The following is a 26,278-nucleotide window of genomic DNA, read 5'->3' as shown; positions in this document are numbered from 1 at the left end:
TTTTCAAGTAGTTGTTTTCTATGGAGAAATATGCCAGGCAGTTTTTAGGATGTTTATGGCAAATGGATGAAGCAGGTGTTTTGGCTGAGTGTTCCCCTCAGAGGGCCTGGGCAGGGCTGAGTTGTGAAGGAGTTTGCCCAGGCCGGAGTCGCTGTGTGGAGGTTCAGGAGGGTCTCTTGTCGAAGTGATGTTTGTTTACTACCATCTCCTGCAGGCTTGGGTAAGGTAGAGTTGCCAGCTTGCAGATCCAAAGCTGGCATTTCATTCTGTTCATCCAGCATGGTTGTAGAAAGTCCTTTGTGGACTAAGCAGAGCCTTATGCAAGTATGACCCTTACTAGGGGGTCTGCACAGTCTCTGGAATCTGATTGCTGCTGCATGGAGCTGTATTTGCTGGAGCCACCTTGGCTTACAGTGTTTTTAAAAAATGCTTGAAGTCTTCACCTACACAGAAAGGTATCTCTGTTTTTCATAAGAAGCTCTGGTTACTCTTTTCTCATACTGAGCCCCAGCTCTGAGCTGCCTCCCATTGTGCCAGGTGTAGAGCGAGCCCAGAGCACAAAGGCTGCCTCAAACCTCCCATGCGCTGAGGCGAAAGGACCAACTCCTGGGGACAGTTTGATGTGTTAAAAGCTGTCTCAGCCTGTTTGCGTTATCTCTAGGTCTGCTTCCCTTTCCTCTCAATGTCACCTTGGTGTTCCGTTTGCCTTCTGCAAAGGTATTCCAGCAAATTCATGTTTTCCTGGGATCCTGCCTAATTGCCTGGGTAGACTGAGATGAATTCAAAGCCTGTAGAGTGTCCTGGTCAGCCCTGTGGTATCTACTTGTGTGGAGTTATGACTTGCTAATACACCTTCGCATACCACGATACTGTTAATTTTAAGGTCATGGTAGGTCTCCTATAAACACAAGATAGTTGGGGAAGAAAAGTGTCACTTCTGGTGTGGTGAAGTTTCCGTCCACATAAACCTGGTTGTAGTTCACAGTGGATATATCGCAGCGTTCTGCACGCTTTGCGTTGCGCAGGATCAACTCCTGTTAGGAGCTGCTGTGCTCTTCTCCAGAGCGAGGTCGTTACGTTTTACTGGTGGATAAAACTATTCCTTCTTGTACCTCTCTTAATGTGTTTACATATCAGAGGTGCTTTGGGCTCAATTGGGATGCAAGACGCTCTGCAAATGCGAAGATGTAATGATCCCATTTTTCTCTTCCTACTCCCTGCCTTTCTCCCTCTGCGCTCCCGGCTCTTCTCCTCCGCCCTTTCCTGAGCATTGTGCTGATGGCAGCGTTTATCTGCATTTGTCCTCTGTCCCTGACATCCAGTTATTGATTGGCATGATTAAAAAGAACTGATAATCACTTCACATTAATCCCATAAATGACTTAAGACACCAAAATATTTGCATAATGCATCTTAAAGGTGGCAGCTAAAAGAGGATAAGACCCAAAACTGCTTGGCACAGGAGAAATGGGCTTCCCACTCACCTGTGGGCTTGCTTAAGTAATTAGCCTTCTGCTTGCATAAGGAGGAATCTGAACTGGTTTAGCGGAGGAAGATGCAATGGGTGCTCAAAGGCTTTGAGATCTGAGCATCCTCTATCCTTGCTGAGGTGGGGGGTGGGGGGAGCAGCAGGGAACGCGGCGGCTGCTGAAGCGAGAGGCTGTTTTTGTCTGCTACATCTTGTGAAAATCTGGAGCCAGACGCCCGCTGAAAGTACCTCTGTCTAAAGACTTTCTGTCATAAACTTATCTGATTAGCAGTGAGCTAGACGACAGATTAGCCCCTGCTTCTGCACCGGGGATGGGCTCCCTGGAGCATTTGAGCAGATCCGCTCCTCTCGCCGGTGCCGAGAGGTGGGGGTGCAGCAGGTGGGGAGGAGGTAAGGGGGATCAGAGGGGGATATTTAAAGGAAGATCATTGCTAGGTAATTCTGCAGATAATGCACCCTCCGTGCTGTCCTGCGGGTCCCAGGTGAGGACACTCTGCTCCGCACCGCGGAGTCGCTGGTCATGTGCTGCGTGTCCCAGCAGCACAGACTGGGGACGCTTGTCCTGTGAGTAGAGCTGGGGATGCGGGAGGGAGGGCGGCGTTTCAGGGATGTGTCATTTTTTCTAGGTGTCTCTGGTTCTTGTGGCTGTCATCTTCCATTTACAAAGAGGAGAGGAAGAAAAATAGCCGCGTTTAGCTCGGGGCAAGCACCTTGTGCTAGGAGGATGGTTGATTTAACATATACTGCAAACAAACAAAAGGGAGACGTTCCAGCATTTCCATTTAGTATCATGTATATGTTTTAGCTTGTTCTTCCTCTTCAGTGTTTGTGTATCATTTATTCAGAAATATATTGCAAGTGGATAGCAGTTTGCAAGCAAAAGCATTTGCCAGCTGAACTGCAGTATCTGCTCCAGCGGACGCCTTTTTGTGTTCTGCCTCTCCATGGAAGGAGAAAAGACTAAAGTAGCCTGCTTATTGATCTGATGCAAGGATAACAGGCAAAATCAGGCTGAACCGCTCTCATACCTTCTCTTGGCCCAGAAAGAAGAGAGCGTTGTTTCAGCATCCGTTAGAGTGAGGAGCTGAAAATCAGTTTTGTAAAGAAATCCATAGCTCAGCTCTGAGTGACGCTGGTGTCCGGCTTCCTGCTGGGTTCCTTTCCAGAAAGAAAAACTGTTATTTATGTAAATAAAGTAGTTTCGTGTTCCAACAGCGACGGAATGGCAAAACTTAGTTTTTTAAGAACAGAAGGATGGCAACTGATAGAAAAGTATCAGCTATTTCAGCTCAAGTTTCCTATTAATTCTGGAATAGATCTGCCAATTCCTACACTTTCAGTTTTTCCATCTGAGATTTAAGTTCTGGCCCACGCAAGTTATATCTGGCAAAGCTGAAATCAGGAGCTCTGGCAGCTGCAGAGCCCATGATGGGAAGTGAGAGTGCTGGTTGGGAAGCGCTTTGCGCTTGGGCTCCGCTCCCCAAACCTAGAGGAGGTTACCGAGGAACCTGGTGGGTAGGAGGGGGAGAAGCTTTCTCCAAATGCAGCTCTATCAGGGCAAACAGCAGAATCTTGCGTGCGCTCACACACGCAAAAATCAATTATGTGGTGGCAAATAGGATTTCCTTAACTTGGTGCTTTTCTGCTCTGTTGCAGCCGCGATAACGACCTTTCCACTATCATCTCCAACCTGCATCAGAGCCGTCAGCTCGTTATGCCAGAGACCCAGAGCCGCTGCGAATTCAAGAGAAACAGCATCGACGTTGGCTTGGGAGCAGCAGGTAAGCAGGAGCAGGTTCTGCTGGTTTGGCTTTGACTTCCCGCTTCTTCAGCCCCTCATTTGTTCATTGTTTTCAGCAGTTGTTTCCTTTCCTGTGACTGGTTTGTGTTGCGCTTTGGAGTGAGCTATATGAAAGCTTTTAGTATTCTGGCTAAAGATTAACAAGGCAGGGATTTCATGGTGATGTTAAAGTCGTTTTGAGATCTCAACCCTGTGTTATTCTCAAATCTAGTGGTCTGTGTTAAACTACTGGCAAAGGAGCTTGCACCAGCAAAGAAGTGAAATGTCCCCAGGGTTAGTGTCAAGCGAAGCAGAAAGGCCTTGCAGAGAGCATGGCTTGATTTGTAATTTCATTAATCAGAGGTTCCCCGTGCTGCCTCGGTGCCTGCCAACTCCTTTGTGAGCATGATTGTTTGCTTTTGTAGTGCTACTTGCCTTTTTGGGGAAGTTTACCTGGTTTCAGTTTAACACGGTGAAACCAGAAATGCTCCTTTTGGATCCTGCACCGTGACTCTGGAGCTGGGGGCAAGGATGCTTTGGTGGTAGATATGCATCAGTCAACAAGTGCTGCACTGGTAAGAAGCTAGAGATCTGCTGTTGTTTGCAGAATCTGCCATTTGCTTTTGATTGTAAATAAAAATTGGGAAAAAACCGTGAGTTGTGCTATTTTTTATATTGAGTGTTCCCCATCCTTCTAAATTGGATCTCTCCATGTATCTTAATGTAGGGCTTTCCTAAATGTCTGTATGTTTGTGGGTTTGATCATATTTTCTTGTAAGTCACTCTGTTAACTGTGCAACTTAACCCTGGATCTGAAGGGAGCATCACGTCTGATACACTTAGAGAATGTGTTTGGAGGATATTTGGTTGTTGGGGATGCTGTGCACCCCGCTAGTGTGTGTACCGAAGCAAGACGTCTGGATAAGAACAGCTGACAGGTTAACCCATGTTTGAAGTGTCCCCTGATACTGAACCTTTCAAGGAAATGGGGAATACCAACAGCAAAAATCTACAAAAAAGGGCAAAAATCGGCTCCAGCCAGTGCTTTTGGGTAGGACATCTGGAGACCCAGGGCTGGCGGGGGCAACCGGGCCTTTTGCAGCGACAGCAGAAGCCGGTGGCCAAGAGACGCGTACTGATAAAATCTAATTGCCCTATCGATCGGCTTCGGAGCCACCGTCGGCTGCGGTAATGATTGAGATATTCTTATGTGCATGTCGGCTGTGTCTCACTGCTCTGGGCCCACTGGGGACCTCAAGGTATTACAGAGATCTCTTAATCACGGAGCAAACTTGTGTGTGTTGGGCTGGCTCTGCGGCACTACAGATTGACTACAATTACCGCTGATGCACTTGGATTTCCTGAGGTCCCAGGGGGCTCTGGGTTTCGGGAAAAGCTGCCCTGTGTTTGTAACTCTGAATTCCTAACTGGCTCAGGAAATCTGTCTCGCTGGTTTGGAATTTTACCCATCTGCACCCTCTCACGCTATTCTTCCCTCATTCTCGCTGGGTTGACTGTTGACAGTATCGTGTTCTCAGATTTTCAGAGCAAGCTTCTGCTGCTTCTGAATTCTCCGCTTCTGTTGGTGTTGGGGGGTGAAGGTGCTTGTGCACGCAAAATAGAGAGCACTGGTTTCTCTGGTTTCTGGATAAATGTCTGTTCAGTGAATGGTTGTGCGGATTTCAAGCGTGCAAGTGTTGGTTGGTAAATTCTTGTGAAGAACCAGAGAATGTTGCGTAAAGGAGGGGTGCTTGCATCTCTGCTTCTCTTTGTTGGTCAAAATGATATCTAGCTCCTCTTTTCGAATATACATTATGTCTACACTGGGATTATATCCAGCTTTATATCCAGTTTAATCTCCTCCTACTTCTTTGGCCAGATCTTTGGTTTGTTTGGTTGGTTGTTTTAAACCTGGAGGTAGCTAATGCAGATATTGAGAGATGAGGTTGGCTTTTGGGCAGAGAATTCCTCCCTTTGCAGAGAAGAGAGGTGAGCAGCTCCACCTGAGCAGCCTGCAGGACTGCGCTTGGGAGGAACACATGGAGAGCCTAGCTGGAGAAATCAGCTCTGGTGATGCCCAGAACTAATTAAATTGCAGTCACGATGGGGATGTAATAATGCCAAATGGAAGAAAGAAAAAGTACGTATAATGGGGTCTGTGGTTCCTTAGGAACATAGCGAGGCAGCCTGCACTGGTGAGATTCAGTAAGAGGCTTAACAACATCTGCAAAGGTAGAGCAAGTGTGCTCAGACGCCCCGGGGGGAGCGCATGGGTGGGAGGGGAGGGCAGGCGTTGAGCCTAATGAGAATATAAAAGTCGCTTCCAAATGGATCAGATAAAGGCGAGGCAGCAGACAGGGTACAGCACGGGCACCGCGGAGGGGCTTACCTTGAGAGCGGATGATGGCACAAGGCGCTTTTAATCTTAATTGAGAGAGAGAGACGCACACACACAAGGATGAGCAGAGCCGGGGCTGCTTGACAAAGGCGCAGTAGCAAAGCTGAGGGTTTGCACATCAAACACGGATTTAGAGCCCCGTTAAGCAGCTAGTGGTGTGTCTGTAAACAAGTCCAATCCCCTCTATCCCGTTTGGCTAATGCAGCCTGCCAGGGCTCGCCGGGGTGCAGGAGGACGCGGGAAACCTCGCGGGGCTCCATGGCTCATGTGTGTGCCTTGCACGCTGTGTTAGGGTTTGAACTGGCATGTTGCAATAGAGCCCTGGGCCCAAAGCCCTAAGTTATTTCCCCCCACAAAGATCCTGTTTGTTTCTCCTCTTTCTCAAATACCCTCCGTTCTGCAGCGGCAGATTTCGTGACTTTCCAGTGGCAGTAGGGCTGTTGGCGTGGGTGGATGTGGAGCGATCGGGCTCGCTGACGCTGGAAGAAGGTGGTAGATCTTCCCTCTCTTCCTTCTGCCCCTTGTGATGAGAGGGAGTTGGCTTGATGTCTGAATGTTGTTTGAGAGAGGGCACTGAATGGAGACACGGCAGAGTATCAGGTCTGGCGCCAAACAGCAAGCGATTTGCCAGGGTTCTGCATGTGGACCTGCGTGTGGATCACAGACCCTTTCCCCAGTGGTTAGCGGCCTCTTTGGCTCTGGGAAGTGTGGGAAGCAGCGGAAGGCCAGATTTCCAGTGTTGTTCCTGGAGAGCTTGGGCTTTTTCTAGGGGTTGTTGGTCAGTGCGATGGAGATGACGAACCCCAAGAGCCTCGGCCTCAGACGGGGGATGTGACCGGTATAGTTGCATTTTAACCTGCAATAATTCCTGTGGAGACCACACATGACAGGGAGAACGTGACATCTGTGTCCCTCGAGGGTCCCACTCCATTGGAGGCCGCATATACCTGGTGCTTTTCCTGGAACAGCAGTGTTGATCTGCATGTCTCCAGAACATCGTGAGATACCTCTCTGTGCGGTCATTTCTTCTTCTATGTTCTTCTGTTCTTGTCTCATCTTTCCACTTGATGCTCTGTTGACGAAGCAAGGGAGAAGCTTCAGGAGTGAACTGGAAACAGATTCACATTCAAAAATTGGTCTTGGAATTTTTGTTGACAAGGCACTTGTGCTCACATGGATCTGGAGCTGGTGGAACTCATTGTCTCCCTTGGTTTGGGCTGGTCCCTGGACTCTGTGCCTGCCGTGGAGGGCGTCCCAGGGACTTCTTCTGGCTTTGCACTGAGACCCAGAGCTTTCAGCTGCTAATGAGCAGTTAATATTGGGGGTGAAAAAGAATTGGGATCAAGGTTGTTGTAGCTAATGACTAGAGACAGAATCACAGTGAACGGCTGTTTCCTGAGCGTGTGATAATGAGCTAGGATGCAGACATGTTTTCGTTTAACAAAGCCAAACAACAACAAAAAGCAGAAGCGTTTTATTGAACTACTGCCTTAAATTGAGCAGAAAATCAGCACAAAATGGGCATCTAGGAATTGTAAGCCCAGCCACCTTTATGTGTTTCACCATTAAGGACAGTTGTTTGCCTGGGCAGCGTGTGCGTCTGGGCTCCGTCAGTGCCGTTCATCCTCTTGGCTTGGATCTGGAGGTCTGTCCTTCCTTCATGTTCTCTTCAAGTTCATGTTTATTTCTTCTGAAGCCTTGTGGGAGTGGGTGGGAACCAGCATCCTTCTGTAACACAAACAGGAGAGGTGGGAAGGCCCAACCTGGAAACGTTTCCTTTTGCTGTGCCCTCCAGCAGCACTTGCAGCATCGGTTAGCACATGGGATTTTGCTGCTGTGAATGCTAAGGTTTTATTCTTTATCCTGGCAGGTGGATTAGCCAGCAAACTCATGGCCAGTCCGTGTTGTGGTTTTGAAACTGGAATAAACACCCACTCTTTCTATCTTTCCTTGCATCTCTAGGAAGAGCAAGATTATCCTGCTTCCAAAAATAACCTCGTCCCCGCCCCCCGCTTCCACCTCCTTCTCCAGGTGCCTCACAGGCAGCTGGTAAAGAGCTGAAAACAAATCATCGGTGCGGTGACATCTCGCTGATGTTATATATAGAAATCCAGTACGGATCGTAATGTGGCACCGTGTCCACTGTCGCTGCGGGGAGCGGAGGCAGCGGGCGAGTTCCTGACCCCGCCACACGTCAGGGCGGTGCCTCAGAGCTGGGCTTTGACACCGTCCTGCGGCCGGGGCAGCCAGCGGTGCCGCCGCTTCACGTCATGTGTGAACAGGCTTGGGAACTGACTTAGGATGGAGGGCCGGGCGTAGGAAAGACTTTATCAATGGTTTACTGTGAGCACGAAGAGGGTCGACTCCCTATTTCATTAATTTGTCAGCTCCTTCTCTTTGCTCTTTCCCCCTTTCCTGCTCCTTTCCCTCCTCCTTGTATTTCTTTGATTCTCAACCCCTTTCTCCCCCCCTTCCCTTTGTGCTCTTAATCCCCCTCTGACATACGCACCTTCATCCTTCCCCTCCTCTTCCTCTCTTTAGTTCCCTTGTCCTCCCCGTTCTCCCTTCCCCACCCTCTCTCCATCTCCGGGCTCCTTGGGAAGAAGACAATTTGAGGTTCTTTCCGCTCGGCTCTCAGCCGAGAGGCTCCTTCCCTCAAGCCAATCAATGGCCGCCTTTCAGCCCCAGTAGGGCTTGGCAAACATGAGATCAATAAGTTATTAGCACCATTCTGTCAGCTGTAATGTGGAGATTGATCGGGGCCGGGGCTCCTGCATGCTGCCTGGCACTTCCCCGGCCTGATAAAGATGACAGATTAAGGGAATAAGAAAAAGGAATTAAGGAGTCTGGCTGTCAAAGCTGTCACGGGCTGGAGGAGCGCTGTTTTTTTCAGGGGCTGGATGAGTGCAATCGGACATTTAAATGGTGCTAAGGGTACAAGCACCACCAGCGGCTCCAGACATCGCTATCTTCAGCGTTCACTTTTCTGAAGAAATGCTGGGAGGCTTGTGGAAGGAGCGGCCGGAGGACTGAGGGAGGTACCTGTCAGAGGAATGATGCTCGTTTTCATAGCTTTTTATCCCTGATACATAAATTGAGGCCAAACAGCCTTTGCCCAAGAGGTTTGTGGTCCCTCAAGAAGAACCTGATCCTTACTGGAACCATGTTTAAGTCTTGTGATCTAACGAGCTTCCCTCTTCTTCTGTCTCACCCACTAGAACAGGCTCCTTTCTAGAAAGCGAGTCTCCAAGAGGCCTGCACTTCCAGCCCACCCTCCCAGCCTCGTTCGTTGCATCTTTTCAGGAAGAGAGTGGGGATTCACAACTTTGCGATTGCTAAAAAGCCTCTCTGCAGCATATAAAATTAATTCAGATCTCTCTCTCAAGTGCAGTATATCCTCTCTGCGAGTGTTTTTTCATACTGTGCATATTTACCACCTTCCTATGGCTTGGTGCATGCTGTAAAAATGAATTCTGTAAGAATCTGGGAGACAAGGGGATGTTGGTGCGCCTTCTCTAATAAACAGCCTCATTACAGAGAGGATGGTGGCTCCAGCATGACCTGCACCTCCCTCTGCTTCGCTCCTCGGGAACTGAAATATTGGCCAGTCTTTTCAGGTGCTTATTTGCAGCCAGGCAAAGGGAGCGGGCGCAGGGAGGTGGGAAGGAGCAGGCTGCTGTTTGCATGGGAGGAGGAAAGGCAGATGGCTTGGAGCTGAGAGAGGGGATGCGGCTGCTCCTCACGCCTGGAAAGGATGGTTGATGATGTTAGACATTGGGAATCCTTCTGCTGAGCTACTGTCTTGGTGCATGTGCCTGCAGCTTTCAGATCTGCTGTGGTTAACTCATGTTGAGGAAGGGGTGGGTGACACTGGGTGTGCCTTCGGGGCGCTCCTTTCTGTGTAACGCACTGAGATCAGCGAGTGATGGACGCCGACTCTTGACCATCGGAGTCCTTCTCTGCTATTGAGAGGAGTGACTGCACAACCATTCTGCCAAAGTTAAGTTGTCTCAAAGTGTGAAGGAAAGAGAAAATATTTGATTACTCACTATTGCATCCTCCTTGCTTTGTAGTAAGACACCATTAGTGTGTCCCATTCCTCCCCCTGCTTTCTTTCCTGGTTTCCTTCTGTTTCCAAAAGCCTCTTGTCACAGGGACCCTGACAAGTGATGCTTGGGGCCGTTTGTGGACCCCTTGGTCTGGGCTGGGGCCGGTCCGGAGTCAGCGGTGCCCAGCGTGCTCTGCTGTTCCTGCTGTTCACTCTGGTACCGCAGCCAGCCAAAGGATGCTGCTTCCCGCCCTGGAGAGCTTGCAATCTAAATCTAAATGACAACCAACAAATAGATATAGATGTGGTGACATAAAGGAACGACGAGATAACCCAGTGCAATAGCTAAGGTTTGAAGCCTGCTGCCTGCAATGTCCCTCAAGCCGTTAAGCTACCTTTATTTTGCAGCTCTTTTGAACAGCCGCTTTGCTGAGATCCAGCCGTATTTCCCCCTCCCTAGCTAGAACTAACCCTGCCCCATGAGCTGCCGTGCGCTTGCATTGTTCTAGGATCCCAAGTTCCAGAAGCCCACTGCCTCCCTTCCCCCAGCTCCCCCAATAATTTATTTATTTTTTTCCCCATTCTCCTTGCCCTCAGTTAAATCATGACCCGTTATTCCCATGACCTTGTGCTTCACTCTCCCTTTGTTCCATTGATTCCCGCTGGCGAGGGCTGGGGCCGATGCGCAGGCAGGCTCTGTGCCACTGCGTGCAGCCGCTGCACGGCCCCCGGCCCACCGGCCTTTATTGAGAGTAGCCCTGGGCCTGCTGGGGCCTGGCAAACTGCTGATGCTTCTGACAAAGGCACAAACCCATCGCTGGGGAAGTCAAGTCTCCAGGGTCCCCGCAAACCTGTCACATTCGGCGCAGGGACAGACTGAGTGCTGGAGCTGGGCTGAGTGGCTCCTCTGGTGGCAGCCGGTTTGTGCCAAGGGAAAGGGGAGAGCTGAATAAACTGAGATGCTGCTAAGACATCTCAGACTGGTCAGTGGGAATTGTCATCCCCAGGGTTTGAGTCTGATGAGGGAGTGAAGAGCAAGGGAGGATGTTTTCCTCCTCTTAAAACCATGTGAAAGGACGTGGAAAGAGGACTCTTGTTACATGTTGGCTGGCTGAGCCTGCATGATTTCCAATGGAAGTTGGCTCAGTTCTCTGTTTACTCAGGACTTCTGGGTCCAAGAAGGTTTGGGAGCAAAACCAACGATACAGGCAGGGAGCATGAGATAGGTCTTGATCTCTTCCCGTTGTGTCTGCACATAACACAGTGCAGAAAAACTCCACGCAGTCCCTTGGCCGTAATTTGGACTCATTCTGTAGTCCCACCCATTTAACAGCACCGGGAGAGCAAAAATGGTGTGACCACCTCAGACTTGTCATTTCTCCAGGTGAAACCCTGTGTCCAGTCACTGGGACGTGGGCTCAGCTCGCACCCTGCATCGTGTGGTGCATCTTCCCTGCTGTAAAGGGTGGAGATACAGTCCCTCCCTCTTTGGGAAAACCTAGAGATAGGTTTTCTAATCTTCCTGGCTGACTTAGGCTCCCAAGTTCTCTCTTCAAAGCTGATAATGAGGCTCAGGATTCTTAGATGTGTTGGTGAACATGGCTCTGCTGAGGATTAGAGGCAATGCCGGAGCACAGAGCACCGATACTTCAGGTGGCGTTTCCACCCGTGGCCTCTAATTGATGTGTCTCAAGTCCAAAGAGAACTGTGATTAGATAAACCCTGGTTGTACACAAGCTTATTTTATGCTCCATACCCGCATCCTTTCTCTTTATGGTTGCAAAGCCTTTGGGTGATATTTCTGTAAGGGGGCAGAATTGCCGTCCTCCTCCAGCTGACCTGCTTTCCTGCCCTGTCTCTGTTCACGTTTGGCTCTAGAAGTGCAGCAGGTGAGTGCTGGACTTTCTCTTCCCATGAAAGAGGGGGGAAAAAAATCCACTTTGATTTCTAGATCTTCTTGGGGGGAAATATTTGACTTTGTTTCCCATAACCTCTCTGTATTACTTTCTGTGCTGCCTGGTGGGACCAGCAGGAGCCTTGAAGGTGATGCAGGATCTGGGGACCTGCGTGTGAGAGCTGGAGGGGGTGTTGTACGGGGATGGTCAGCGATCAGTGTGCTTGGGGCTTCCTCCGCAGCTCTGTCCCTGCGTCATTGCCTGGCCTGGCTTCATAACCTAACAGTTGTACTGATAATGTCTTTCGTTTTCAGCTTGAATATTAACGAACGTCGCTGATTCGGCTTCATTTTGACTGAAATGCTCTGTAGAAGGCAGGAGAGAGGAGACATAAGCAGGATGTATTTTCTCTTTTGAGGGGAGGCCTCCCGCCCACCCCTCCCCATCCTCCAAGGTGAACAGCTGGAACAGCTGTCTCTGGCTTTCTGGTCAATGAGTAGCGATGTACTCTGAATGCACGACCTGTCTCTGAGGGCGGTGAGACATCCAGAATCCACACTGCCAACTCATTTGCAAAACATATTTGGTTTTGCTGCTGCAAAGACCAGGGGAGATGGGCTGTGGATGCTCCCATCCCAATGCCATCAGCCCCTGTCCGGTTCTTTGTGTGCGAGGGCAAAGGATGGGCGGATGAATAGCGGGTGGACATAAAGGGATGAATTCAGAGTCTGGGTCCTGTAAAAGGGCGCGTGTTTGGCGGTTGTAAGTGATTTTCTGAAGCCGTACATGTGGTTTAAGCTGTAGAGAGGAAAGGATTGGTGCTGTGACACAATACATTGCCATTTAGGTTCTACCCTGGAGTCTGGGAGTTCGCTAAGTAACTAATGGAAATGTGACCTGCCTCTTCCCTGCTTTGCAGCTGAGGGAGCTGAGGGGGTGTGCGGCTTCTTACAACACTGGGCTGGAATTCAAACGATTGATATTCAGACCCGTGCTCTCCCACTGACTGAGTAAATTTGGGGTGGATTGTTAGACCTTTGAGCCTCAATACTGGCTACTGATGATAATTATTCCCTTTTCCTTGCTTACTGTATATCTCGTTGATTTAGTCCCCACACCTCTGGGGGCAGAGGCAGTTTCTCACATATCCCAGGACTTTGCCTTAAATGAAGGCAAAAAAGAGGAAAATTTTCGTTCTGTGATCCGGCTGCCATGAAAACTGTCACAGGCCAACCTAAATACAAACTCAGCGTGTGGGATTTGGTGCTTTGGTACAACATGAACCTGAGATGCTGGGATGAAAATACTGCAGATCATCCTAGAGATTAATGCACTACCGTGGGATCTCTCTGGAGCTCCAGGTTCAAGTCTCGACTGAAAGTCATCGGGGACCTTTCCCCGTTGCGTTGCACGCTCACATTTGTGCAGAAAAGTGGGTGTTTTGGAGGTGGTTGGGGCTTGGGGCTGGTGGAGCCGGTGCTGTTTCAGAGCTGCTGTGCGATCTTGGCCTTTCCCCACAGCAGCGCTGCCGATCGGGAGCGCGGTGGAACCCGCTGCCGTGTCTGGGAAGAGCAGGGATGGTGGAGTCGGAGCCACCGTCTGCCGGCAGATGGGTGCGTGGGGTGGGAGTGGAATCGCAGGAGAGAAGGAGCGATAGGAGGGTAGCGAGGTGCCTTGGCAGAGCTGTGAAATCAAGGAATCTTTACTGCTCATATTCTAATTGCTGTCACATGGAACTGGTGCTTCTGTCGCCGTGGTTTTTTATCATGGAGTCTCTTCTGCCTGATGTACATCAGAACAAACCCTGGTGGGGTGAGCAGAGCGATGGGACTTTGTTGTTTCAAAGCCACAAATCCCAGATGGGAGCACTTCTGAGGAGGATATATGTGATTTGGCCTCCAGCGCTGAGGGTTTGCAGCATCAGACTTAACATTTCCAGGAAAATCAACATGGAGAATGAAGAGTTCTGTGGGGAGGGAGCTTGTGAGACTGCTGGGTACCCAGGTACTTGCTAGCGTTGGTGCTGGCTTGGCAAGCTGACACTCTTTGTGGCTTTGGAGAAGTTACTAAAAGGGGAAACTGAGGCAGGAGGCTTGATAAAATTCAAATAGTATTGAAAGGCTGACTCAACACCTGGAATGTGAAGGGCTGAGGAAACTTTATAGCTGTCACTGGCTGACTCGGTCCTTTCCCATCTGCCAGTTGTATACAACAAACACCGCTGTATTTACTTTTTGGTCGTGGATGTTGCGAAGCCTCTGCGGTTGTCTCCGAGCGCCGGTTCTGTTAACGGGCTGGGTGGCAGGGTCACCGCAAGATAAGGTCGGGGGCAGCTCGCGCTCTGTAAAACCTTGAAACGCCACTCGTAACTTTGCGGCTCCAGGATTGCTCCGTGGAGAAAGGCGGCGCCGAGCAGGCTCTGCCGGGGCATCCGTGCTCTGCACCTCCAATCCATACAGTGCCAGGGCAGGAGCCTGCACTTGCTTGGCTGAATTCAAAGTGCCGTGGAGCGGTTATGACTCCGAGGAACAGTTGCTTGGCTGAAAACGTCCCCTGGAACATAAATAATTTTGTTGTTCTTATAAATAGCACCGAGGGGATTTGTAATCTTCCTTAACCAACACACTTTGGGCAAATTGCAGCAGCTTTGCATGCGTGTTGACTCACAGGCAGATGCAGCGTTCGCTTACTCAAATATGGTGCTTGTTTGGGAGATTATTCTTTTTTAAGATGCTGCATCTTTAACAAGCCCTTGATAGATGAGAATTTGATGCTCGCGGTGACAAACAGTCCCTTCCTTCCTGCCCATATGCAACATCATGCTTTCAGTTTCCCCAGCGTTATTATGGGAGGATATTGATTTTAAATCTGTTCGGGGACGCTGTAATTGTATATTAGATATTTGGTGTTGGTTTGTAGGGCTGCAGTAATGCAAAAGGCTTGAGTGTTTCCGTACAATCTAAAGGGGGAAGATTGCTGAGGACCTTGAGGTTTTGAAGGAGGAGGGGGGGAAGGAAGGGGGGGAGATAGAGAGAGAGAGAGAGATACTGTGGTAGGAAGATTCAGAGATCTGTTGTGCTTTTTTTTGTGTTGTTTTTTTCCTCCCCTTTCTCTCCCCCAGTTGCTTTGCATCAGGGCATGAAAGGAGTGGAAACACCAAGGGGACAAAAGGCAACAGAACAAACGATGAAACTCAGTAAGGAAATCAACCGGCTTCAGAATTTATCGCTTTAAAACGTTGCATTGATCAGTGTGCGAACAGTCATTACGTGCTTTTGGGCTGCGTGATTAGGAAAGCAGATCAAGGCTCTCAAGATGATGATTTTTCTTACTTTCATTTTTTTCCCCTCTGCCTGTGATACGTGTGTGTGTGTCTGTCTGTGTGTGTGTGTCTGTCTGTGTGTGCGGGAGAGGCAAAACAAAGTCTCTCTGGTTGCTTCTGCAAAGAGGAAAGTGCAACCTTCTCTGATACTCAGGTTTCTCATCTCTCTTCCAGATGAAATTTTAGGCAAGAGAAGAGTATGTTCTCCCAACAGCAGCAGTGAGTGTCCTTTAGAAAGCAAGAAAGCCAGAAGTGAGTCCCCAAAGGGTAAGTGCCACTTCTCCCTCCCCCTTCCCCTTCCCCTTCCCTTTCCCCTTCCCCTTTCTTCTCTTTTCTTAAGAGTGGAACTTAATTGAAATTAAGGAGGGAGGGTTGCAGGGGGCTGTGCTGCGGGAGCCGGGGGATCCGCTCGGAGGTGCATGCAGTGCGCTGGGCTTTATCTCCTCGCAGGGCGAGAAAGGGGTTGCCGCTTGATTAGAATAATTGTTTTACGATAAAAAAGCGCAAGCTGCGGCTTTTGAGGTGGCTTTTAGGGCTGTTTCTGCTTCTCGGGGAGAATGTCTTGATTACGTCTTTTATATTAAAGATACACACAGGCTTATCATGCTGGTATCTGTTCCTTTAAAGGGAAAAAAAGAAGCCTAGCAGGGAGAATAAGGCTGCCTGGTTCTTTCACATGCATTTATGACACTGTTCCTATAGAGATGGAATCTGCGGAAGGTTGCTCGGTTTAGGGCTTTATTTTGTTTTTAATGTCCTGATTTGTCTCGTGGTTCTTTCCCATAAACATGATTTTTTAAACTTTTTTTACGACTGGCAAAGCGGAGTGGGTAATGGAGCCTGCGGTTAATGAGTTTGTATCAAGGTTGCGTAAATGAGGTTTTGCAGGCTGTTCGCTTAAGAGCTTTGTTGTTAAGTTCAGACTAATTAGCTGTCAGTAATACCCATCTGAATCGCCGTGCTTAACCTGAACTCTTTGGCCATCAAAGAAAAGTCAAAAATAAAAGCAGACTGGTTGTGTGAAGCTGGATCCTGTTCCATGGGCTTGGCGTCCAGCAGCTGACACTTTCCAGGTGTATATTCCCAATAACCAATCCAGGCAGTCTCCAAGGGGACTTTTGCAGCAGGTTGACCTGAAGCCACCTTAAACTACATACCTTGTATTATGTTATATAAAAATACATTGTAGGGACATGTTCTGCATCCTGATTTCACGAAATGTTCCTGTATATTGACTCTTCTTGACTCCTTGTCCCCAAATTATGATTTGAAAGCAGCATACTCTGAGATGTTGAACCCTAGTGTCACTTAATATAATATTGCTAAAACTGCCTAAGAACCTACTAAATCTTTTCTTCCATGTAACCCTCTCCTGCCTGTTAACTCTTCAATACAAGTAGAACTGCAAAGTGTTGAGTTTGGTTTCACCCTGATAAAGTGGCTGAACTTGCCCAAGTGGCTGTTCTTACCACAGGAGCAGCAGGGTTGAATGGCCCCATTCCATTTCTTACCTTTGCCCTTCCCACTGTTTTTGTTCCCTTGGGTGGGCCGAGTGCTGAGTGAGTTAAACTTGGCTTTGCAGTATGCACTCGGGACCTAAGTCCTGCTCCTCAAGCCCGAATGACTCAGGGATTCCCCCGACTCATTAATAGAGGGTTCCTAGGAAGCTCTGAATAAAAGCAAACTTTCGTTTTCCACTTTTTTCTCAGAAAGCCTTCCCTGCCCTTTAAAAGAGTGTGAGACAGAATGGAAATTCTGAGCTGAGCCTGTTACTAGTGTCCCGTGTTACCTGTTTTGTATTATATTAGATGATTGGGGAACCCCTGTTCCTCCGACACTATGGCTGATGTTAGAATCCCATCGAAACAGCGAGGAGCTGAATAGGGGCAGACACCTTAGTGCTTTTGGGGCCTTTATGTCCCCACCCCATGCTAGGAGAAGGGGTCCAAGGAGGGGCTGTAGCCAGTTCAGACGATCCCTGTGTTCCCAGCTCTATAGCAAGGAACTGGTTGGAAACAGAAGGATCCACGTTGTGTGACAAGCCATTTTTAGACACCATGGACCTTAGTAGCTGTTTGCCTGGGATTTGGGAGCTCATGCTGTAAAGTCTGAGATGGTGCCCGAGCCCCAAGCTTGGCTGGAACCCAAATGCTGCGAGCTCAGTTTGTGATTTAGGAGTGGGAAGGGAAACCAGGAACCCATTGGTGTTTCGTAGCCCGTGGAGCCCTCCAGTGCTGGTTCTCCTCCACCTCTGGCACCCTGCGGTGGTTCACAGCCCAGGGTGGGCACTGTCCCGCTCTGCTGTCACCCGCCGGCTCGGGGCACAGCTGCGTTGTGTCCAACAGCCTTTTGAAGAGGAGAGGTGACCCCACGCCCATGACGCATCTTGTGCCGCCAACAAGGCGAGGAGAACAGAGGCAGCCGAGTAAATCACTGCCCCTCTCTGAGCGAGTGAAAAAACACCTGTAGGGCTGGAAACCCTTCCAGCGGGGGAGCAGCCACCTTCCCTTCCCCCTTCCCAGCGCCCGCCGTGCGCACCGCAGATCAAAAGAGAGCCCTATCTCGGTGGAAACAGGGCCGCGCCGGCGCTGCTGTCAAACAGAGCAGAACGTTCTCGCGTCTAATATGGAAATGCGAGCGTATCAGAGGCTGGGAGCGCGGGCTGCGCTGGCAGGGCACGGAGGAAGCTTTCTCCCTGGGAGACAATTCCCCGAGTGAAAATCCTCCTCACTCCTGCAGCAACAGCGTATCTGGAGATCTGCTTCTCCGATACCTCGAGACGTGAAATAAAACCGAACGACCACAAAAAGAGAGAAATCAGTATTTTTGATTCCTGTTTGAACTGCTGAGAAATAAATCTGGTAGAAGCTTTGTCGTTCGGGAAGATTGGAAACTAGGCTGGACTAAGTGCTGGAAAACACACGTAGGGAACAATGTTGTGCTCACCCCCTGGGGTGGGCTGGTGAGCTCATACGCTGCTCCTTCTGCCATTCTCTTTGCTATTGTAGATCGTTTAAAACAAAACAAAATCTTACTGCATCTTTGGTGAATGAAGTAGACCAGAACTGGAGCTGGACTAAAGCTGAGCAATTCAGATCCAGCCTCTGTCAATTCATTCTTCATTTTGGGGGGATATCCATATGTTGGTTGCTTTGGCAGCTGTCCTGTTAGGCCAAACGAAGACACAGTGTTTGGCCCCATTCCTGCTAAGAAGTTCACTGCCTCCCAGACCCATGCTGCTGGATGTGGTGGGACTGGGCACAGGTCCTGTCTGCCCTGGCAAACGACAGCTCAGGCAACGCAGACCCTACAGCTACCAAGACCTGGCTTTGAACTCGGGGTGAGCTGCTTTTGCAGCAGCTTCCTTGAGCTGTTACTGTGTTTCGGTGAAGGGAACCTCAGCCTGTCATGGGTTTGCTGTAGCAAAGGAGAGGAGACAGCCTGGGAGCTCCTGGCTTGTCTGGGGTTACTTGGGGAGGATGAACCTACTAAAAGGTTGTGCAGCAATGACGTGTCCTTCAGGCTGAGCAGAGAACTTGCGTCCTCTGAGAGCCCAAATTCCCTGCGGCTGCTGCTGTGGGGACCCTGCAGTGCTCGTGGAGTGGGGAGAGCTGTGTTCCCCTTGGCTGGGGTGGATGGGGAGGGATGCTGGAGAGCAAGAAGCCCAACAGATGCCTCCTGGGCTGTGCCTCCCTGTGCCAGAGTCCATTTCACACCTGGCGGCTGGAGGAGATTTGGCGAGATCAGTCTCCCGCATTACCCCCTGGTAATGACAAAAGCAGACAGTAAAGCTGCAGCAGAGCTGGAATTATCGCTGGCTGAGTCATGTGAAATCTTCCAAGTTTTAAGTGTGGAAATCCAGCCTTTCCCTAGACTCCTCCTTCCTCTTAGCCTCCCCTTGCCACCCTCATTCTTTCCCCCCTCCTTGCACCTGAAATCTGCTCTGCGCCTGATCCGATAGAGTTTATGGTAATTAAGTGTTATTAAATCCCCTTCCCCCTCCCTCTTTTCCCCAGTGACACAGCTGGGGGGGGTGGGGGGGGAATCTGTGTTTTTCTAAATCAGGTCTGTGGCGTGCAGCTTTGCTCCTTAGACCTTTGGTGAAGAGCATCAGAAGGGAACTGAAACAGTTCTGCGTTCCTGGGGGAGGTGGCAAGAGAGCGGAGGAGGGTGTTGAATCTGTCCCACAGAGTGACCTGGCGGGATGGGGACAGGGAAGGGAGTTCTGCCCCCACCTCCCTGCTCCTTCCACGGTGTCTGGCAGGTTTGGGAGTGGGAGGGAGCCGGTGTGGTGTCTTGCACAGCCTCCTTCTTTGAATCTGGCTTCAAAGTACGATGCACAGTGCAGGGTGGGGACCAGCTCCTTGCTATAGCTGCTTGAGCCAGGCCATGAACCTGTGATCGACACAGGAAACCTGTGGTCCCCGAGGTGCAGATGCTTGTCACTGGGGCAGAGATCAGTGACTGGAGATACAGCCACAAATCGCTATGCTGAGCGAGAATGCTTTCGGAACTGGACGTCTGACCTGAGCTGGGGGGGACTCCTTTTGCAGATGAAGAGTGCCTTGGGAGCTGGTGGTGCAACCCTTTGTTATTGAAAATTGGACTTTTTAATTGTTATTAATTATTATTAATCATTATTATTTAATACTACGATTAGCCCCTCTATGTTTGGCAGGGAGGTGCTTTCATTACAACACGTGAAGGTTGCATCCCCCAAATTTGAGCCGCTGTATGTTGTGTAGTGATTTGGTGGCAGATGACACTTGCTGCTAATGGCCTCTCCTTCTGGCCAAGGCAGAAGTGATCCAGTCCCTGAGCTTTTGTGGCAGGGCATGTTTTACAGATACCATCTCTTGGTCTGTATTTGTTTGCTACAAGCTCTTTTCTGAATACATGTGGGGCCTTTCTCTCACCTGACATCCACAGCTCTTTTCCCAGCAAGGTGTCCAACACCTGCATGTTTGTCACAGCGGTGACACTGGTGCAAAGCGTCCTGTGCTCAGAGCCACCACCTTGACTCCGGAGCCAGTGTGGTGGCAGAGTCACCTGCCGTGAGCCCTGAGGGACTCTGTGAGGTGAGGTGGGTGCAGGAGCACGAATCTGGGGCTCATGGTGGGGTGGTCTCATCATGCAGTGAACTCAGCGGTGGTCTCAGGGGAGCCCATCCCACCCCATCCCTCCCTTCTGCCTGTTGAGATTGTTACTGGGAGTTCCTCTCCCAGTAATGAAAAGGTTTTGCCTGTGGGGAAGATCCAAGATAAAACAGTGTTAGAGCAGCTACCGCCAAGGCGGAGAATGGTAATTACTCTGAGTTCTGCTTACAGTAAACATGGAGCTGCTGTGGTTTTATCTCCCTGAGTGCTAGACTGGGATCCCAAGGAGCAGGCAGGGCCTTCCTCCCTCCTGGGCCGTGTGGTTATTCCGGGAAGATGGAGAGGTAGGCGTGTGGGGTGGGATTTTAGTGGACTCGGGGTGCTTAGCCATGTGTACAGATCTGAAACAACCTGCTTTTGTGACTTCCCCCCACGGGCCGGCCAGGGGACTGTCACCGCTGTGTGGTGTGGGGTTGTCAGCGTCACCTGCACGAGCGTCTCTTGGATTGTGGTGTCCTTGGGTGTGTTCAGAAAGGTGAGAGGAAGAGGTGTGTGTCTGATCAGGTATTATTAATAGTTGAATAAAAGAACCCAACGTTCCCTAAGGTGTAAAGGATGAGAACTCAGTGAACTCTTTCATCCTACCTGTCCTCTTTGCCACCTTGGAGGTAGAGAGCTTGCTGGTAATTTTGTGTTATTATAAAGCAATGCTTGTTGCTTCAGGGGAAAAAAATGTTCGTGAGTCTTGGGTGTTGGCAGTTGATGCTGTAGACTCTATAAGTGTGCGTATGTTCGAAGGTTTATCAAGTTGTAGGTGTGTCATGACCACATATAAAGGTACATCTCGGAGCACAAGGACAGCTGCATCTGGCAGCTTGGTACATCAAGTTCAGTGGGTGCACTACAGAGTTGTGGGAAATTGCACTAATATCCCTCAACCTCCCTTTCTTTTGCACCGTCCCTGTACTTACGTGATTTTTCTACTGTATTTCTCTCTGGAAAAAAAAGACCCAATCTTTCTCTTCTTCAGAAAACTCCCACACGCCTCTGCTGGAGGACTCGGTGACTCAGATGACCCCAGAAGAGCACTATAGACGCATGATGTCGGCGCTGAACGAGCACAGCACGTTCGAAGAGCAGCAGCAACAACGTCTGTACCAGCTGGCCAACAGCATGGCCGTGCCCAGCCACGGAGGTACGGGCTCTTGCGAGCGGGAGGAGAAGGGGCTCGCTTTGCCATTCAGTATAAGGCTTGTAAGATGTCCCTAAGCCCTGCGTGCGTGTGAGGAGGATTTATGGGCTGCAGTGGTGCATGTTTATCATGCAGTGAATACAGGTGGTGCTACAGGCTGTTTCTCCCACTATCTATAAATGCTAATACCTTCCGTAGCTGTCTCTGCGGGCTATGCATTTATTTACTAGAATCTATTAGCTGCAACGCCGCTGTTTTGTATTTTGCAGTGGTGGTGAAGGGGGATCCTTTTTTTCTGTTGTTTCAAGAGTTTGTGTCAATCTGAATATTCAGAATCTATTATTGTAAGTCTTTGGGTCATAGTATGGAGCAAGGGGAATGAGGGTTGGCATAATGCAGGGTGGTTGTGAGATGTAGGCAGCGCCAGAGCCTCCTGCCCTTCAACGATGGGATCTGAAACAGCAAGATGATGTTGCAGGACTCAGTTAAGCATTGATATTGCTAGGTTGAGAAAGTTTGTGCAATAGTTGCTACGCACAGACATAGCACAGATTGGTGTTAAAGACCTTTCACCTTAATGAGAATTAGACGTCTTATGATTTTACGGACAATTAAAATATGCAGATGGAGCTGAGTTGCAGTGAGGGCAGCTTAGCAGGCAGATGCTGAAGTCAGTGGGATCGGTTCATCCATGGCATCATCTGTTGAAAACACGTTTACATCACCAAAGAATGATCAGTATCCAAAACTAGATCTGCTGTAGAAAAGCGAGGAAAAGGGTTACTGAAAGGGAGAAAACTGCTTCTACACCCAATGTATACTTATTTGGTGATGTTTTCCTCGTAATATTGCAATAAGAACATTGTAGGTCTCAGCTTCCAGCACTAAGAAACTATTTTCAGACCTTCCCAGCATGGTGTGGATCTCTGGGGCTGAGCTGGGCACTCGTGATGGCTGAGGGACCTCCCAGCCCTTCTTCAGTTAGGGCCTGTTGTGTGCAGAGCAGATTGTGCCTCCGTACCTGCCTGTCCGCTGCTTCTGGGCTTCAGCAGCACAGGCGTATTTCTGCACCGGTATCTGTGTTCAAGGGAAGATGCTGCCATTCTGCTCTTTAAAAGGAGGCTGGCGCTTGTGCAGTTACATTAATGCAAGGAGAGGAATATCTAAAACCTGGTCTTGAAGCAGCTTCCTCATTAACCACTAGCGTTGTCCAGTGCTGCTGCCTTTGGGGCTGGCGTGCTGTCCTGGGGGGATAAGGGTCCTACAGAACCAGGATCTAATGGGTCCCGCGTGAATTGAAGGATTGCTGGTAGGTTTTGCCTCGGTTGTGGAGGAATCAGGCTAAATCCAGCCTGGCTGCAGCATCCTGCTCTGTGCCTAAAGAGGGCACTAAGCTGATACTGGTTCTGCCCTGGGAGCTGCTGGGCAGAGCGCAGGACCCAGCAGCATCCCTGCCCAGGCCGGAGGTTCCTCAGCCCAGGGACACTTCACCGTCCCGCTCGGGGACACAGGCTGCTGGTGCTGGCTCGGTTTGGTCTGGAGTAAAGCCCTGTGTTGTACCCGAGTCCTCTGACGCAGCAGGGAATGGTGAGGGAAGAAACTCAGCTGTCTGGATCAGGCAAAGCCAGGGAGATGGAAGAGGTGATGCTGTTCCAGTCTTGGAAGCAGAGGGGCGAAGCCTCATGGAAAAGCCGTGCTGTGCAAGAATCCGTAGCCCCTGTGCTGGTTCCTACCCAAAGTGCAGGGGGCTGGCACGTACCTGCCTGCGTGATCCAGGGAAGGAGCACAAGGAAACACTGGCGAAGCATCCAGCAAGGGCTGGAGGAGAATCTCTGGTCTAGAGCGTAAATCCCCAGGGCTCCTTGTTAGGTTAATGAAGAGGCTGTCTGCTTTTCCACTCTGTTTGATTTGATTGGCTTCTCTGGGGGCAAGAAGGCAATTCCTTGCTCTGTGGAGTCAGGATTTGCTTATCAGCAGGGGCATGGTGTAAACCCGCGCTGAGGAACGCTGTAGTGAGCGTGGCACGTGCTTCTGTGCATGGTGTTCAGCTGTCCCAGACATTACAGAGATGCAGAGACACAGGCCCAGGGCAAAGCCCCGCACCACGAAGCTGGCATTTCCACACGTACATGCCATGAACACAAGCGGGAGCACGGTATCTTACCACGCACCGTGCGCAAAAGGGTAACGCATGCAAATGTGCAAATATTCGACCATGACATGCAGGTCTGCGTAGAGCACGTTGAATACAGCAAAGCATATACGCAGCACAAAGCGTGTTATGTGTGCCAGTGTTGTGACAGTCACGACAGAGCCCTGACCCTGGGCACCGGTGATGCTGGACATGCAGAATGTGTCCCTGCAGGCAGCGTGTGCTGCGGAACAACCAGCATCGCCCCTGCTCCCCCCACCTAATGAGCAAAGTAGCTCATTACATTAAAAGCCTGACGTATTTTTTATGATTATGATAAAATTGTCTCGTCAGCAGTTGTTAGGTGAGGGGTCACACTGAGGTTTTGGGGTGGGCAGGGGGGAGAAGGAGTCTGCACAACCTCTGTCGTGTAATGTTGACAAGACAAAACTTGGTGTATTTTGGATTGTCTCCACACCACAGGGCTCTGGTTGGGCTATGAATTATTAGTGCCGGTACAAAGCGCAGTTTATCTGCGGGCTCACGTGGAGGCACCAATAACATTAATAATTTAAAAAATGTTAATAATTTAGAAATCTTTTTTTTTTAATTGCTTTTCAACCCCCCTCCTCCGCCCCCATTCCCCCAGTGGCATTCATCCCGCATTCTGAATTCAGTCTGTCTCCGTGCCTGGAACCTCCATCCGCCAGCGTCCCACTGTCAATCAATCTGATTTCCCAACTGTCAGAGTGCAGGGTTGTAAATAACAGATTCTTGGGGGGGCCGTGCGAGGGGTATGGGTGCAGGGGAGGGAAGGAGAGGGTGTGCGGGGGGGTGGGGGTGTTGCGGTCATTCAGGATCAATGCGGCTTCTGGAACTGGCCGCGTGCCAGGCTGCTAAATTACAGGCGCCGTGGCAATAAGGAGTGACCTGGGTTTTTCAGATAATTAATTTATAAACATTGAAGGTGCATGGTCCCTGGCTCAGAGAATTCTCTAGGCTTTTTATGTGATCTGGTGGGGCTTGTTGTTTCACCATTTCTTACGTACTTTCGCAGTTAAAATTGTATGTCATTTTAGCGTTTGTCCCCTCAGTTGGGGATGTGGGGACAGGCATTGTGTGTGCATGGATGTGGCTAGAAACATTCAGGTGCCAGTGTCCTTATTGCCACCAAAGCCAGCAGCTGTGTCAGCATTTGCACCCAGCTTGCAGTCCCACCACAGGGCTTCACCATCACCACAATATTTCATTGAGTGATCAGTGAAGCTCACGCTGGGTTGGGCACATCTTGGGGCTGTTGGTGCAGGGCAAGGTTTCATGAGGGCTGCGCTTCTTTCTGACCTGCAGCCAGTGGGCTAATGAAAATGGTTTGTCTCGGGATGGAGGGGCCCCTTTCTGCACCCCATCCTCATTTGCTCTGTGGCCTAGCCCTTTACTTTCCTACGGCAGAGCTGTGCTAGGCAGGTACCAACCTGCTGGTGCCAAGTGTCACCCTTTGCCCAGGTGTCCCCCCTTACCCCGGCTTGGCCCACAGCATCCCCCCAGCTCTGGGTGGCTGATGGGGGGGTCACCATGTTTAGTAAAACAGCCCTTGGTGCTCTGCAGTGCTGTGGCCCCCCTGCTGGGCTGTACCTGGTAGCAGTGATGGGTGCTCTCTGCCAAGGGAAACGGCCCCCCCTCTGTCCCTTGCTTTTGGCAGCAGTGGGAGATGCTGGGCCGGGGTTTTGGGGGGCAGATGCTGCCCTGCCGGGGGTCCCGGGCACAGAGCGCTGACCCGCAGCAAACCCTGCAGCCCCCGGGGGGGCCACCTAAAATCGGCGGTGCCCAGCGAGGGGCCCGCGGAGCCGGGGCAGGTGCTGCTGCGGGACTGCTTGGGGACCGGGAGGTACCTCCCTCTCGTTTTTGTCTCTCCCTATTCATCCATCCTTCCCTCCCTTCTTCCCTCCCTCCCTCCTTCCTTCCCTCCCTCCAACAGGAAGGCAATTAACCAGCAATCCACCCCCTCCCGTAGTTGCACAATTTCCTCCGCTGCCAAACTCCCTTGGCGGCGGAGGCGGATCCCGCTCCGAGCCCGCTCTGCCGGGTGAGTTCCCGGGGCCGCCCCGGGCAGCGGAGCCGCGGGACCGACCGCGCTCCCCCGCCGCTTGACAGCCCGTCCGCAGCGGGGGGAGCGAGGAGCCGGCTGTCGCCCGAGGGGCTGCGGGGAGGGACGGGACGGGAGCAGCCCCGGAGCAGCCCTGTCGCCCGCGGGGAGCCGGGAGCAGCCCCGGAGCAGCGCTCCCGCCCGGGGGCTGCGCTGCGCGGCAGCGGGCGGGGAGCCGGAGCTTCCCCCGCGGCGGAGGGCAGGCGGTGGGTGCTGCCGGGGGTCCGGGGGTGGGGTGTCGGGGCCCGTACCGGGCAGCAGCTCATCCCTTCCCTCTCCCCAGATCTCCTCCGGGCGCGGCAAGAGGTGGCGGCGGCAGCGCGCAACCCCGGCGCGATGGAAGCGCACATCCCCTCGGCCAGCAACTCTTCCAGCCAGCGGAGGAAGCAGGGCCTCCCCCAGCACAGGGACACCCACTTCCCCGAGAGGTACCGCGGGGGCGGCTCCGCAGGGGGACGGGGAAGGGCCGCGAATCGCCCCCGCCCCGGGGCGGGGTTTGCTGCAGCCGCGGGGGTTCGGGGGGCTCGGGCCGGCGTGCACCCTCAGAGCCAGGGAAGGGTGTGCAGGGTGCTGTGAGGGTCCCGTCAGGGTGGGCAGATTGGATTTGCCCCGGTGATGTGTTAACGTCTCCTCAGGCGTTGACGCTTTTGGGCATTATGCAGGTGCAAAAGTGTGGGTTTGCACGCGTGCCTACCACATGCAGGGATGTGTTTGTGCAAAGGGAGGTGATCTGTGCTCGTGCACATACATGCTCACATCCAGCGACCGGCTGGTGGGAACCATC

At 51.0% G+C, this 26,278-nt stretch overlaps 1 protein-coding gene across 10 annotated transcripts in view; it reads left to right on the top strand.

Annotated features, from left to right (window-relative positions):
• Positions 1-26,278, top strand: part of SAMD11 (sterile alpha motif domain containing 11) — a 169,239-nt gene that overhangs the window by 120,681 nt on the left and 22,280 nt on the right. For all 10 annotated transcript variants that reach the window (XM_071798379.1, XM_071798381.1, XM_065854975.2 and 7 more), the window contains 4 exons: positions 3,146-3,270; positions 15,107-15,199; positions 21,059-21,223; positions 25,778-25,922. In XM_071798379.1, the coding sequence (XP_071654480.1) occupies positions 3,146-3,270; positions 15,107-15,199; positions 21,059-21,223; positions 25,778-25,922 (528 nt within the window). The remainder of the gene's footprint in view (positions 1-3,145; positions 3,271-15,106; positions 15,200-21,058; positions 21,224-25,777; positions 25,923-26,278) is intronic.

The sequence above is a fragment of the Patagioenas fasciata genome, chromosome 23 (genome assembly GCF_037038585.1).
Source record: "Patagioenas fasciata isolate bPatFas1 chromosome 23, bPatFas1.hap1, whole genome shotgun sequence".
NCBI classification, from domain to species: Eukaryota; Metazoa; Chordata; class Aves; order Columbiformes; family Columbidae; genus Patagioenas; species Patagioenas fasciata.
Note: the sequence above shows the minus strand (reverse complement) of the source record. Positions and strands in the feature narration are given on the sequence as shown.